At 53.0% G+C, this 13,431-nt stretch overlaps 2 protein-coding genes and 1 pseudogene across 3 annotated transcripts; 1 reads left to right on the plus strand and 2 right to left on the minus strand.

The window, feature by feature from the left end:
* Window positions 1–1,212: 1,212 nt before the first annotated feature.
* On the plus strand, window positions 1,213–7,409 carry Fbxw9 (F-box and WD repeat domain containing 9). Of its 2 annotated transcripts, none has more exons than XM_026399749.1 (10): window positions 1,213–1,680; window positions 3,324–3,463; window positions 3,542–3,670; window positions 5,005–5,117; window positions 5,202–5,293; window positions 6,303–6,451; window positions 6,546–6,659; window positions 6,791–6,880; window positions 6,958–7,023; window positions 7,102–7,409. In XM_026399749.1, the coding sequence occupies exons 1-10, from the start codon at window positions 1,260–1,262 to the stop codon at window positions 7,174–7,176; spliced, it is 1,389 nt and encodes a 462-aa protein (XP_026255534.1). In that variant the 5' UTR covers window positions 1,213–1,259; the 3' UTR covers window positions 7,177–7,409. The 2 variants fall into 2 exon arrangements, with proteins under 2 accessions (XP_026255534.1, XP_026255535.1); XM_026399750.1 differs by having other exon boundaries at window positions 1,213–1,494.
* Window positions 7,410–7,927: 518 nt separating this feature from the next.
* On the minus strand, window positions 7,928–8,241 carry Gng14 (G protein subunit gamma 14). The gene is made up of 2 exons (XM_026399858.1): window positions 8,149–8,241; window positions 7,928–8,053 (listed from the first exon to the last, which is right to left on the minus strand). The coding sequence occupies exons 1-2, from the start codon at window positions 8,239–8,241 to the stop codon at window positions 7,928–7,930; spliced, it is 219 nt and encodes a 72-aa protein (XP_026255643.1).
* A 3,677-nt stretch (window positions 8,242–11,918) lies between these two features.
* On the minus strand, window positions 11,919–12,614 carry LOC113190513 (DNA repair nuclease/redox regulator APEX1 pseudogene; annotated as a pseudogene).
* Between the last annotated feature and the right edge of the window lie 817 nt (window positions 12,615–13,431).

Here is a 13,431-nt window from a genome sequence, read left to right on the forward strand (position 1 = left end):
GGGTGCTTATCACTGAATCACATCCCCAGGACTCCCACACAGTCTTAAATTAAAACACATTTCAGGGCAAGTTCTCATTAAATTGCTCAGGGCCTCATCAAGTTGCTGAGGCTGCCTTTGAACTCATGATCCTCCTGCCTCAGCTTCTGCCTGGGATTACAGGTATGCACCACCATCCCTGGCTTAAGCGTTAACTTGAAACCTCAAACCTGTTTTCTTCCTTATAAGATATAAGGATGAATGTGGAAAGGGAAAGCCTTGCTTAGGGTCTCACTAAATTCCTGAGGCTGTCCTTGATCTTGCAATCCTCCTGCCTCAGCCTCCAGAGTTGCTGGGATTGCAAATCTTGTCTGTAGATAAGAATTGCTGTCCCAGGGGTGCACCTTTGCAATCCCAGCTAATTAGGCTGAGGTGGGAGGATTCCGAGTTAAAGGCCAGCCTGGGCAATACAGCAGGATTCTGTTTCAAAAACAAAAATCTCCAATAGTGTTTTGCTGGCCCAGCCCACCCGGTGGCCCTAGAGCACCAAAATGTTTCCTGGCTCCTTAGGTGTCATTCTTCAGGGCTGGGGTTGTGGCTCAGTGATAAATCGCTTGCTTATCACGTGTGAGGCAGGGGTTCCATCCTAAGCACCACATAAAAATAAAGAAAAAGGTATTGTGTCCATCTACAATTTTAAAAAGTCATATACAAAATGAAGTCGCCTTCATAGCCCACAGGGTGCTGCTAGGCAGCCTCTTGGAACTTCCTATTCCTTAGCGACCGCCTCGGGGCTGGAGGTGGAACCTAGGGTCTCCCACACGCTACGCCAGTGCTCCACATGCTCAGCCCACGGTTTTGGTTTTGGTGTTTTGGTGTGTGAGTGTGCTGCTGGAGATGAGCCCAGCGCTTCGCGCCTGCCAGGCCGATGCTCTACCACGGAGCGGTATCCTCTGAAGGCTCGTCCCGGCACCCGGCCTGTGGTAGTGGGGCAAGCGAAAAAGCTGCGGCGCAGGGACGACCTTCAGGACAAAACTGGCTCCGCAAGGTACAACAGAGATGCTCGTTTAAAAACGCGGTACCGTGAGTCTGGGTTTTCCAGTTCAAGGCCGACGCTTTCAGAGACGGGGGTCTAGGGCCTCGGCCGGTTTCCCCGCGAGCCTCTCGGTTCCGGCCGGCAACGTCATCAGACAGCGCCGGAAGTGTCCCCACGCTACCTAGGAGACAGGACGCGGAGCCTGGCGCTGACAGGGCTCTGCGGGCCGCGCCCACCGGTCGCCATGGAGCTTCCCCCAGGGCCGTTCGACAATCCCCGCGCTTGGGACGATGACTCGGAGCCGGAGCCGGAGCCGGAGCCGGAGCCCGACCCCGACGCCCAGGCCGAGGCCTACGTGGCCCGCGTACTCAGCCCGCCGAAACCCGGGCTGGCTGCCCCGCGCGCCCCGCTGCTGTCCACGCCCTCCGCGTCTCCCGGGGCCCTGGAGCCAAAGGCGGCGTCCAAGAGCCCGACTGCGGGTACGCCGGGCCTGCTGAGCCTTCCCCCGGAGCTGCTGCTCGAGATCTGCGCCTACCTGGATGCGCGCCTGGTGCTCTTTGTCCTGCCGCGCGTGTGCCACACGCTGCGCGACCTCGTGCGTGACCATGTCACCTGGAGGCTACGCGCGCAGCGCCGCGTACGCGCGCCCTACCCGGTGGTAGAAGGTGCGCGCACCTGGGGGTCAGGGACGCCCTCCCAGGTCAGGTTTGGGGTGGGGGGAAAGGGACCTGGGTTGATGTGGGCACAGCTCTTGGAACAGGCTTCACGGCGTTTTGGCCCTGGCTGGAGCCTGAGGTAGTTTCTGATGGTGCCACAGTCCCTGATCTTTGGGTAGACCATGAGACAGACTCGTGGGTTCCTGATACCTTTGGAACCGGGGTCCCTGAACTCACTATTAAGGATTCTGAGGCTTGGGGTTTGCTGGTACTAAGGCCCTGACACCTGGTTTGGAGTAACCTGAGCTGTGCTTGGACTGAGAGTAAGCCTGGAATTCTCAGGCTGAGGTGGCAATTGGTGATGCCAAATCCCTTGAGCCCTAGAGACTTAACCCTGGAGGACAGAGGTTCCCAGTCTAGAGCCTGCAACACGCCTAGGGCTTAGGGGCTGGATCCTCGATAACAGCAACCACAGATCTTCAAGTCCTGGGTCTAGCCTTTCATCTTAGGCAGGGGCTAATGGTCACTCCTCCTGCCCTTAAGTTCATTGGTCCTTGAGGAAGAAGAGAGCCTGGGGATCTTGAATTGATATAGTTGATCTTTAAAAAAAACAAAACAAAACAAAAAAACCACAAACAAACCAAAAAAACCTTTATTTATTTTAGTTGTTGATGGACCTTTAGTTTTTATATGCCATGCTGAGAATAGAACACAGTGCCTCACACATTGGTGGCAAGTGCTCTACCACTGAGCCACAACCCAGCCCCAATATAGTTGATCTTGATATTGGATCATCAAGCCCTTGAGCCAACATGAGTAACAAGCTGGATGGTTGATGAGCCTCACTTGCAAGCTTTGATTTTTTTTTTTTTTTAAAGAAAGAGTGGGGGGGGGGAGAGAGAGAGAGAGAAAATTTCTTAATATTTATTTTTTAGTTCTCGGCGGACACAACATCTTTGTTTGTATGTGGTGCTGAGGATCGAACCCAGGCCGCACGCATGCCAGGCGAGCGCGCTACCGCTTGAGCCACATCCCCAGCCCCACAAGCTTTGATTTTTCAGGAGTTTTTGGATCAGCAATTCTCAAGGTGTTTCCATCTGACCCATTGAATCTCTGTACTTGGTAGCTGGATTCTGTGTTTTTGTCTCCTATCCTGGGGATGGAACCAAGGACCTCATTCATGCTGAGCAAGCACTTTGCCACTGAACTACACAGCCCCACCCCACTTGGATTCTGCATCTTACAAAGCTCCCAGCTTCATGCATAGTAGTTGGAGAAACACTTCCCTGGGTCTGATTCAGGTGGCTGAAAATTTGTCATGAGTTCCCAGCCTGAGGATTGAGGGGCTGAGGCCAGATCTCAGCCAGGGGTGAGACAGGACCTTAACTTTCTGAGGATGCTGTCCCTCAGGGTTGGGTTGTAAGGGTAGGCCTGGAAAAGTAGTTTTGAGGTCCCAAGTTCCGTAAGGTCCTAGACCTGCCTGAGAGGTGGGTATGTAGGTGGGCCCAGAATTGAAGCTTGGCGTACTTGGGTTAGATGAGAGGTTCAGGTGGGATTCTGTTCAAGTCTGGTGTAGGTTGTGATCCCTGGAAACCAGGGGTGGGCTCTGCCAGCTGGTGCCCACTGGGGAACCTGCTCATGGTGCCCCACAGAGGAGGACTTTGACTGGCCGGCAGCCTGCATTGAGCTGGAGCAGCACCTGGCCCACTGGGCAGAGGATGGGCGCCGGGCTGAATACTTCTGCTTGGCTGATGGGCACTTTGCTTCCATTGACACTGTGCTGCTGCTCCAGGTGAGGTGGGCTCGGTGGGGGGGGCGGGCAGGGGTGGATCAGAATGGCTCCAACAACATCAACTTGCTCCCCTCCTAGGGTGGGACACTCTGTCTGTCGGGTTCCCGAGATCGCAATGTCAACCTGTGGGACCTGCGGCAGCTGGGGGCAGAACCCAGTCAAGTTCTGGTCAAGGCCTTGGGCACTCAGCAGAATAGCACCCACAAGGTGAGAGGACAGGAAGAAGACGCATGAGGCCTGGGTTGGGTGCTGTGGTTAAGGGCCTGGGTTTTGATGCTGGACTCTGTAACATTGAATCTCATTCTGCTATTGTTGGTGTGACTTTTGGTGAGATGTGTGATACTCTGGGTCTCAGTTTCCACTTCTGTCCAGCGGTCAGTTAGTAGGATGATGAATGGAGATGAATTATGCATAATATGAAAATGCATGAACCTCAGGATTTGCACACAATAGGTGCTCAGAAGAGGTCAGGTGTGCTGGGCATGATGGCACAGGTCTGTTTTCCCAGCAACTCGGGAGGCTGAGGAAGGAAGATCACAAGTTCAAGGCCAGCTCCAGCAACTTAGCAAGGCCATTTCTCAAAATATAAAAAGGGCTGGGATATAGCTCAGTGGTAAAGTGCCCCTGGGTTAAATCCCCAGCACAAAACAAACAAACAAACAAAAAAACAGATTCAGGTAAATCTCAAGAGGTAAAGTATGGGGCAGTGTGAGGCTTCCCTTTGGGATCAGCCAGCCTCAGCATGACTGTCCTTTCCTGAGAAGTGACTGAGGGGTGGGGCCACTACCAGTCATCCAGGCCCACAGTTGACAGACTGGGGGCTGGATTTGCATCTCATTCTGCTACACCCTGTCTATGTGACCTTGAGTGAGAGACTCAACCTTTCTTGTCCATTTTCATCATTTATAAAACAGGGTGCGAGCCAGGTGCATCGGTGGACACTCAGGGAGCTGAGGCAGATGGATCATAAATTTGGGACCAGCCTCAGCAACTTAGTGAAACCCTGATGGAAAATAAAAAATAAAGAGGGCTGGGCTGGAGGCCAGTGATAGAGCACCCCTGGGCTCAATCCTCAGTACAGCCCAAACCAACCAACCCACCCAACCACAAAGCAGGGCACATTACAGTGCTTTCCTCAGAGGGCTTGGTGAGAGTAAGCCATTCAGTTTCCAGCACTCTGGGTGTGAATGTGATTGGGGGTGTGACCCATCCTTGTCTCTAATGTCAAACAGACCCCCTCACCCAAACCGAGATCTCATCCAGGTTGGACGTGCTCTGGCTCCTCTCTCCCTCCTCTGATCCTGACTTTGTCATCTGTGAGATGGGATAATCCCATGGAAGCAGACCTACCCTAGCATCTGTCACAGTGGGTGTCAGGGAGGAAAAACTGTGTGGCTCTGAGTGAATCTGTTGATCTCTCTGGGCCTCATCTGCAGAAGCAGAAAGGTGCCACTCAGCTTGTCCCCTGGGCTGTGGGCAGGAGCAGGTCCTGAGCTCACTAGATGGGGAGCCATGGGTGACTGCTGTGTCTGGTCCCGCAGGGCTGGGTGTGGTCACTGGCCTCTCAGGACCACCGCGTGTGCTCCGGCTCCTGGGACAGCACTGTGAAGCTGTGGGACATGGCAGCTGATGGGCAGCAGTTCGGCGAGATAAAGTGTGAGGGGGCCTGGGCAGGGGGCCTGGGTGGGTAGAGCCATGCCAGGTCGCCTCCCCAGCCCTGTGGTCTTTGTGTCCCCAGGGGCAGGGCAGCAGTGCTGTGCCTTTCCTACCGGCCTGACGTCCTGGTGGCTGGTACCTACGACAAGAAGGTGACCATCTACGACCCCAGAGGTGGGCTGGGAGTTCTGGAGCCCAGGTGGGGAAAGCAGGGCCACCTGGGGTCTCCAGAGTCATACTGGGAAAGGAACACTCTGGCCTCAGCCTAGCGGGGGTGATAGTCACCTTACAAGGTGCTAACTCCTGAGAGTGGTCAGGGTCATGTGAAGGCGCCACAAGCAATTGGGATGGGGACGCAGAGGAAGCCTGGCCAGTCCCCAGAGTTGGGTCAGATTCTGGCTTCCCCTCTCTCCTATCTGTGTGACTCCAGGCAGTTTCCCCTCCTGTAACATCAAGTCATGAGCTGAGAGTGTCGGGCAGTGGTGAAGCATCTCCTGCTAGCATGCAAGGGGCCCTGGCACCAGCACACAACCCCCACTTCATAACCCTCCAGCCCCATGGGGTAAAGGAATGGGATGGCATTGGTGGAGCCAAGCACAGTGTCACACCTAGAATCCCAGTGACTCAGGAGGATTGAAAGTTGGAGGCCAGCCTCAGCAACTCAGTAAGACCCCATCTCAAAAATAAATAAATAAATGAGAAAGACTGGGGATGTAGCTTAGTGGCGGAACTGTCCAGTAAAACACGAACACGCGTACACACACACACACTCACACGCACACACACAAATGAACATTGGTGAGTTAAATAAGTTTACATAAAGCACCTAGAACAAGCCCAGGCAAGTCTTTTCTGTGGTTCTATGGTTTATTTTGTGAAATCCAAGGGCCAGTGAGCACTCTGTCCAGGCAGAGGTGGAACGGGGGACCAGGGTGGGACAAGATGCTCTTCCCTGAGCTGAGAGGAGCTGGTGGGGTTGGAGGAGGAGGTGGCTTAGGAGTCGGGGCTGGGCAGGGGCCTGGGCTCCTGGGCTCCGCTAGAGAGAGGAGAGAGATGGGCAGCTGTGGGCAGCGCCAAGCCAACTGAGGTCTTTGCCCGGGGGTGGTGGCCCAGGGTGTTCAGATGAGTCTGGGGTCCCTGAGGCCCTCTGATGTGCCTCCTCCTCCCCGGCCTGTGCCACCAGCTGGCCCTGCCCAGCTGCAGAGCCGGCGGCTACACTCCAGCGCCGTCCTGGCGCTCGTGGCCGACGACAGACACATCGTCTCCAGCAGCGAGGACCACACCCTCGTGGTGTTTGACCGCCGGGCCAACAGTGTCCTCCAGCGGCTGCAGGTGGGCAGGCCCTCCCGGGGTCCCAGAGCAAGAGGCTTTGGCCCGCCCCGCCCCGCCCCGCTGAGCTGCCCTCTCCCGCCCGTCCCTCCCGCAGCTGGACTCCTACCTGCTCTGCATGTCCTACCAGGAGCCCCAGCTCTGGACGGGGGACAACGGGGGCCTGCTGCACGTCTTCGCCAGCTGTGACGGCTGCTTCCAGCTTGTCCGGGTCTGCAAGGGCACTTCCCTGCCCATCGTCCCCCTGGGCTGCTTCCTACCCTAGCCCCCAATGCCACGGTGGGAGGCCTGGCCTTGAGGAGACCTTGCCTGAGTGTCACTCGTCCCACCTGCCCCCTGCAGTCCTTCGACGTGGGCCACAGGTCTCAGATCACGGGGATCAAACACTCGCTGGGAGCCTTGTATACCACATCCACCGACAAGACCTTCCGGGTGAGGAGAGTGCTCACCCCACGGTCCCCATGGGCCAGAAATACATCTGTTGACCTGTTTTCTGTTGCCTTTCACAGGTGCACGTGCCCACAGACCCACCAAGGACCATTTGTACCCGAAACCACCACAATGTACTAAATGGGGTAAGGACCTGCCCCATGCACCCTTTCCAGCCTTCCTGAAGGGCCATCTGCTGACTCCTCTGTCCCCTGTCCTCCCAGATCTGCGCTGAGGGCGACGTGGTGGTGGCCGCCTCGGGGGGCCTGTCGTTGGAGGTCTGGAGGTTTCAGGCCTGAGCAAGTGGACGCCATGTGTGTTGTGTACTGCCAGCCGAAGGCTGAGCCCCGGCCTCTGTTCTTGGGGGACCTTGCCCCCATTGGTGCTGACTCTGCCCCTGCTCCTCAGGCCCGGGATACACAGAGTCCCAGCCCCAGCCAGGGCTGGGCCCCTTGTCTGGAGAAGTGATGTTGTGTTCTGGCCCGCCAAGGGGGCTGCTCCCCCCTCAGGTCTGGTTTGGGCATGATCTGGATGCCATGCTCTGTGTCAAGAGCAAAAGAAAATAAATCTGATGACCTGTGCAGATGCTCTGGCCTGGGCTCTGTGCTCTGTGAAGCTGAGACACATCCCTGCCTCGGCTGGGATCCTGTGGGTGGCATGTGACAGTGGCCCATCAGGGCTGGGGTGCACACGGGGGCCACTGCTGAGCGTATGCGTGCATGCAGGTGTGTGCACGAGGGAATCCTGAGGTGGATGATGGCACCTCTGTGTGTGGATGGTGATTGGAACCCAGGTGTGTGGGTGTGTGGCGGGAGCAGGCATCTGCTGGGGCCGTCCCTAGGAGCCAGGAGCCGTAGGGGTGTGTCTGCTGCTGTGCCCATGACTCTAGAGGTGGTGGGGGAGGAGGGTGGGTCAGGTGTGTGCCTGTCCCTGCAAGCCCGCTGCCCCCTGGCCCCCGTCTCAGCCCAGCCAAGCTGTGCCCCAAGAAGCAATCACTTCATGTTTATTGAGGCTCCCTGGGTTGCCAGGGCTGTGGGTGGAATTATGGGGTCACAGGATGGCACAGGGCTTCTTCTCCTTGAAGGGGTTGGTGGCAGCTGGAATGCCCACGAGGAAGGGGTCACTCTTGGCCTGCTCCGTGCAGAACTGTAGTAGGTCAGTAGCTGCCTTGGATACCTGCAGACCGACCCTGTCAGCCAGACTGGGCATCTGCTGCTCCCCCGCCCAGGTGTGCCCCCTCCCCTGCCTCCCTCGGCTGCCCCAATCCTCACCTTCACACGGTCGATGCCTGCCTCCATCCTTAGTTGCTCCACCGCCCGGCGGGCCTGTCCAATGTCACTGCCAATGGCTACCTTGCTGGACATCTGAGGGAAGGTAAGCAGGATATGAGCAGTTGGCCTAAGCCCAGACCCCAAACCTAGGGCCACCTGAGGGACCCTGCCCCTCCCCCTGTTGCCCCTGGAGATGATGAGGCGGCTCTTCCACCTGTGGGCTCAGGGAGCTCTTCTGACTGCTCCTGAAGGTGCCTGGCTGCTGGCTGTGTGCAGCCACCTCTGCCTGGCTCCCCTCCCTGCACCCGCCTGGTCTCCCCTCCCAGGTCCCCCTCCCCACCCCTGCAGAGACTTTGAAGCCAGGATTCAGTGAAATGTCACCAGCAGCAGCAGCCGCCTTAGCAGAGGGGGTTCCTGCCCCAGGAGGCCCAGCTGCTCCATAGTGTCACATGTGTCACAGTGGGCATCCCCAGGGGCTGAGAAGCTTTGTGGGGGATTGAAGAGCCCAGGCCTCTCTGAGCTGCTGGATTCCCTGCCGGCTGTTGCCACCCAGCCTCCTGACAGCTTCTGCCACCCAAATGGCACGCAGTATTCCGGGCTCCGTCTCCACCGCCTGATCTCACTCAAGATAGGACTCCACTCGCTAACGAGGCCTCTCTCCCCATCCCTGCCCCCTCTTCCCTGAGCTCCTGACCTGGGGACCCACATCCTTCCTCAGCACATCACACTGCTCTGTCACTCAGATATCAAATAATCTCTTTCATTCTTTTCTTTCTTTTCCTCTCCCTCCCTCCCTCCCTCCCTTCCTTTCTTTTGCCCTAGGTTTGAACCCAGGTACCTGTACCACTGAGCATTTAGTTTTTTGAGTCAGTGTCTCACTAAGTTGCCAGACTGGCCTTGAACTTTTTTTTTTTTTTTTGAGTATAAATATGAAGATTTTATTTTTGAACTTTCTTGTATTTCATTGGTCTATATATCTATATATTTATGTCAATACTACTTTTTTAAAAATATTTATTTACTTACTTATTTATTTTTTGGCAGACACAACATCTTTGTATGTGGTGCTGAGGATCGAACCTGGGCCGCACGCATGCCAGGCGAGCGTGCTACCGCTTGAGCCACGTCCCCAGCCCTGTTAATACTACTTTTATTTTTTTGTAAATTTTAAATCTTTTTTAAAATTTTGATTTGTTATATATGACAACAGAATGCATTCAATCCATATTACATATATAGAGCACAATTTTTCACCTCTGGTTGTGCACAAAGTAGAGTCACATTCTTTGTGTCTTCATACATGAACTGGGGGTAATGATGACATCACATTCCAGTCTTTCCTACCCCATGCCCCCTCCCTTCCCCTTTGCCTTGAACTTTTTTAAAAAAAGCCTTTTGTAGTTATGGATGGACAGCATGCCTTGGTTTTATTTATTTTTAGGCAGTGCTGAGGATAGAACCAGTGCCTCACACATGCTAGGCAAGGGCTCTGCCACTGAGCCACAGCCCAGCCCTGGTCCTGAAGTTAGTGATCCTCCTGCCTCAGTCTCCTGAGTAGCTGGGATGACAGATGTTTGCCACCACACCCTGCTCTTATTCACCTCTAACCTCACTTGGCAAAACAGGACCCTGAATCATGTCCCCCAAGACCTTCTTCTTTTTTTTTTTTTTTTTAAAGAGAGAGTGAGAGAGAGGAGAGAGAGAGAGAGAGAGAATTTTCCAACATTTATTTTTTAGTTCTCGGCGGACACAACATCTTTGTTGGTATGTGGTGCTGAGGATCGAACCTGGGCCGCACACATGCCAGGCGAGCGCACTACTGCCTGAGCCACATTCCCAGCCCAAGACCTTCTGTCCTCTAGTCAAGTTCACTACTGTCCCCAACCGCTCAGCCCAGATTTCCAACGTCTCCATCCCTCTTTCTCTGATCCTGACCCAACTAACCCTGTCTCAGGTGCCATAAGATCAGCTTCAAATTAGGTTCTCTCTCTGGTCTCTTCCACCCTTCACACCACCTGGACCACGGCGGTCACCTACGCCCTGGTCACAGCCTCCCCTCTGTCCTGGCCTCTCCCCTGGCTGTTTTCCTAAGGCAGCCAGTGTGATGTGTAGAACAAAAATAACAAACCTCTCCCGCGGACACAGCTCACTCTCCTGGCCACAGTCCAGGGCGCCTCTGCAGTTTCCTTCCTTCCTTCTTCTTTTTTTTTTTTTTTTTTTTTTTTGAGACAGGATCTTGTTATGCTGCCCAGGCTGGTCCCAAACTCCTGGCTCAAGTGATCCTCCTGCCTCAGTCTCCTGAGTAGATGGATCGTGCAGGCAGGTGACACCATGCCTGGCTCCCAGGTTACTGGTCATCAGCCCCCCTCCCTTACCCCTCAGGGAGCACCATGATGCCCTGTGTTAGTCTGCTCCAACTGCCGGGACAAATTATCAAGAGTAGTGGCTTAAGTAGCATGAATCTATTTTCCCATGGGCTGGAGGCTGAATGTCAGAGATCAGAGTGCTGGCAGGGCGGGTCTCCCCTGAGACAGGTCTTCTTGGTTTATAGAGGGTCACCTTCTCGCTGCATCCTCATGTGGTCTTTCCTCTACACGCACATTCCTTGTGTCTTTTTGTGTGTCCATATTTCCTTTTATAAGGACACCAGTTAGATTGCATTAGCACCTACCTAATGACCTCATTTTAACTTTATTACTCTTTAAAGACCTGCTCTGGGGGCTGCAGTTGTGGCTCAGTGGTAGAGCACTTGCCTAGCATATGAGAGGCACTGGGTTTGATTCTCAGCACCACATAAAAATAAGTAAATAATCCCAGCGGCTCAGGAGGCTGAGGCAAGAGGATTGCGAGTTTGAAGCCCGCTTTAGCAACAGCAAGGCCCTATGCAACTCAGTGAGACCCTGTCTCTAAATAAAATACAAAATAGGGCTGGGGATGTGGCTCAGTGGTCGAGTGCCCCTGAGTTCAATCCCCAGTCCAAAAAAATTAATAAATAAATTAATTAATTAAAGGTATTGTGTCAATGTACAACTAAAAACAAAAGACCTTCCCCAAATACCAACTCATTCTGAGATACTGGGAGTAAAGACTACATGTATTTTATGGGGACAAAGGTCTACTATTAACTTTTTGTTTTTTTGATGCTAGGTGGAACTTAGGGCCTTGTGAATGCTCAGCATATGCTCTACCACCCAGCTGCTTCCTCCGTCTTTGCTGAGACTCTGTGTGCCCAGCACCAGGCATAAACAAGAACAAGCACCCTCCCCATTCTTGTTCCTGGGAGATGATGGCAAAGCCACTGAGAAAGAGATGACATTTGGGGCTGGGGACATGGCTCAAGCAGGAGTGCGCTTGCCTGGCATGCGCGCGGCCTGGGTTCAATCCTCAGCACCACATACAAACAAAGATGTTGTGTCCGCTGATAACTAAAAAATAAATATTAAAAAAATATCTCTCTCTCTTTTAAAAAAAACATTTGAAAGAGAAAATGAAATAAAATCAAGGGAAGGGGGGGAGGGTAGCCTCAGGGAGTGACTAGAAAAAACTATGACCTTTCGTTTTTACAGATATTGTTAAAGAAAAAAGTAGGGGGTGTGCCCACAACAGAAACCTTGGGCTCAAAAAAACACCTTAGTCTGTTAACAGTAATTTGAAGGAAGGATTCATATTCTTACAGAAGAGAAATAAAATATAGGTTTCTTTAGAGAACTACTTAAGGAATGCTTGGGGAGGGTGCTATTTCTAAGACTCAAAATGATTCTGGGAGGGAGTCACAGCGCCAGGTATAGGGTGACCGGACAATGATCACTGCCAAAGGCCTTGGAGAAAATCTATTATCACACAATGCAGGTAAAAGAGAATGGGACAACAAAAGGTCATCAAGGTGCCAGCCAACATTCTTGGACCCAGCATTCATCATGTTAAGTCCAAAAGGCATGGGGTACAGGTGCGGGGAAACGTCACCAAGTGGCACAGCCTGCAGTGATTCCCCAAAGTCACGTGCTCCCGTGGAGTGAAGCCATCATTTTTTTGTTTGTTTCCTCTGTGGTTACAACAGTCAATCTTCATGAGCCACACTGAGGTGCCTACATAGCACAAGGGGCTTGCAAGAAGCCAAGTTCCTTCAGGAACTTGTGAAAGGCTTAATCCCAGCGCTGCCAATACTCCAGTCTTTCCAGACCCCAGCACATATGTGTCAAATTCAGCCACCATCACTTGGCCTTCCTGATGTTCCTCCTCACCAATACCATAAGAGACTGATGGGGCACTGGCGGGGCAAGTAGAGCCATACCACGATATCCTTCCTTGTCAGAAGGAGCTGACCTGTACTGAGGGGATAGTCCAGGCAGCTCTTGAAGTTCAGCTGGGAGTTTGTTCTCCGAACATTTGGTCTCTTGGAGGCACAGGATATCTGGGGCTTCTTCCTTTACCCAATCTAAATCCGAGATCATGGATTTGACACGCATTTCATAGGTAGAGGTTGGCAGACATGCTGATGGGTGTGGGGTGTGACGGAATGGGCAGTATCCAACTCAACCCCAGGCTCAAGTATAGCTTAATGGTAGAGTGCATGCTTAGCTGCAAAAAGGCCGTGAGTCTGACACTCAGCAAGGCAACAGAGAAACACTACAAAATATCCACTTCCCAGTTGGATTATTATTATTTTTAAATATTTATTTTTTAGGTGTAGATGGACACAATGCCTTTATTTTATTTACTTATTTTTATGTGGTGCTGAGGATCGAACCCAGGACCTCACCCGTTCTAAGCAAGCACTGTACCACTGAGCTACAACCCCAGCCCCCGCCCCCCTTGGATTATTTTTCAATTAAATGTTTTCTGAGATGGGATTTTTCTTTTTTTAGCACCAAGGATTAAAACCAGGGATGCTTAATCTCTGAGCCATATCCTCAGCTCTTGTTGTATTTTGAGAAAGGGTCTTGCTGAATTACTTAGGGCCTTGCTAAATTACCGAGGCTGGCTTTGAGCTCACAATCCTCCTCCTCAGCCTCCGGATCACCTGGGATTACAGGCATGGGCCATGGTGTCCAGTTGAGATGGGATCTTGCTATGCTACATAACCTGGCCCCAACTCCTGGAGCTCAAGTGGCCTTCTCGCCTCAACCTTCTGAGCAGCTGAGACTTTAGGCATGAACCACCATATCCAGCTCTTATTTTTAATTAATACCTTTGTGCTGGGATTTAATTTAGGGCCTTTCTACCATTGAGCCACACCCCAAGTCAACTGTCCAGTTTTTAGCCTAATAAGAGAGTGGGATCATT

The sequence above is a fragment of the Urocitellus parryii genome, chromosome 3 (genome assembly GCF_045843805.1).
Source record: "Urocitellus parryii isolate mUroPar1 chromosome 3, mUroPar1.hap1, whole genome shotgun sequence".
Taxonomy (NCBI): Eukaryota; Metazoa; Chordata; class Mammalia; order Rodentia; family Sciuridae; genus Urocitellus; species Urocitellus parryii.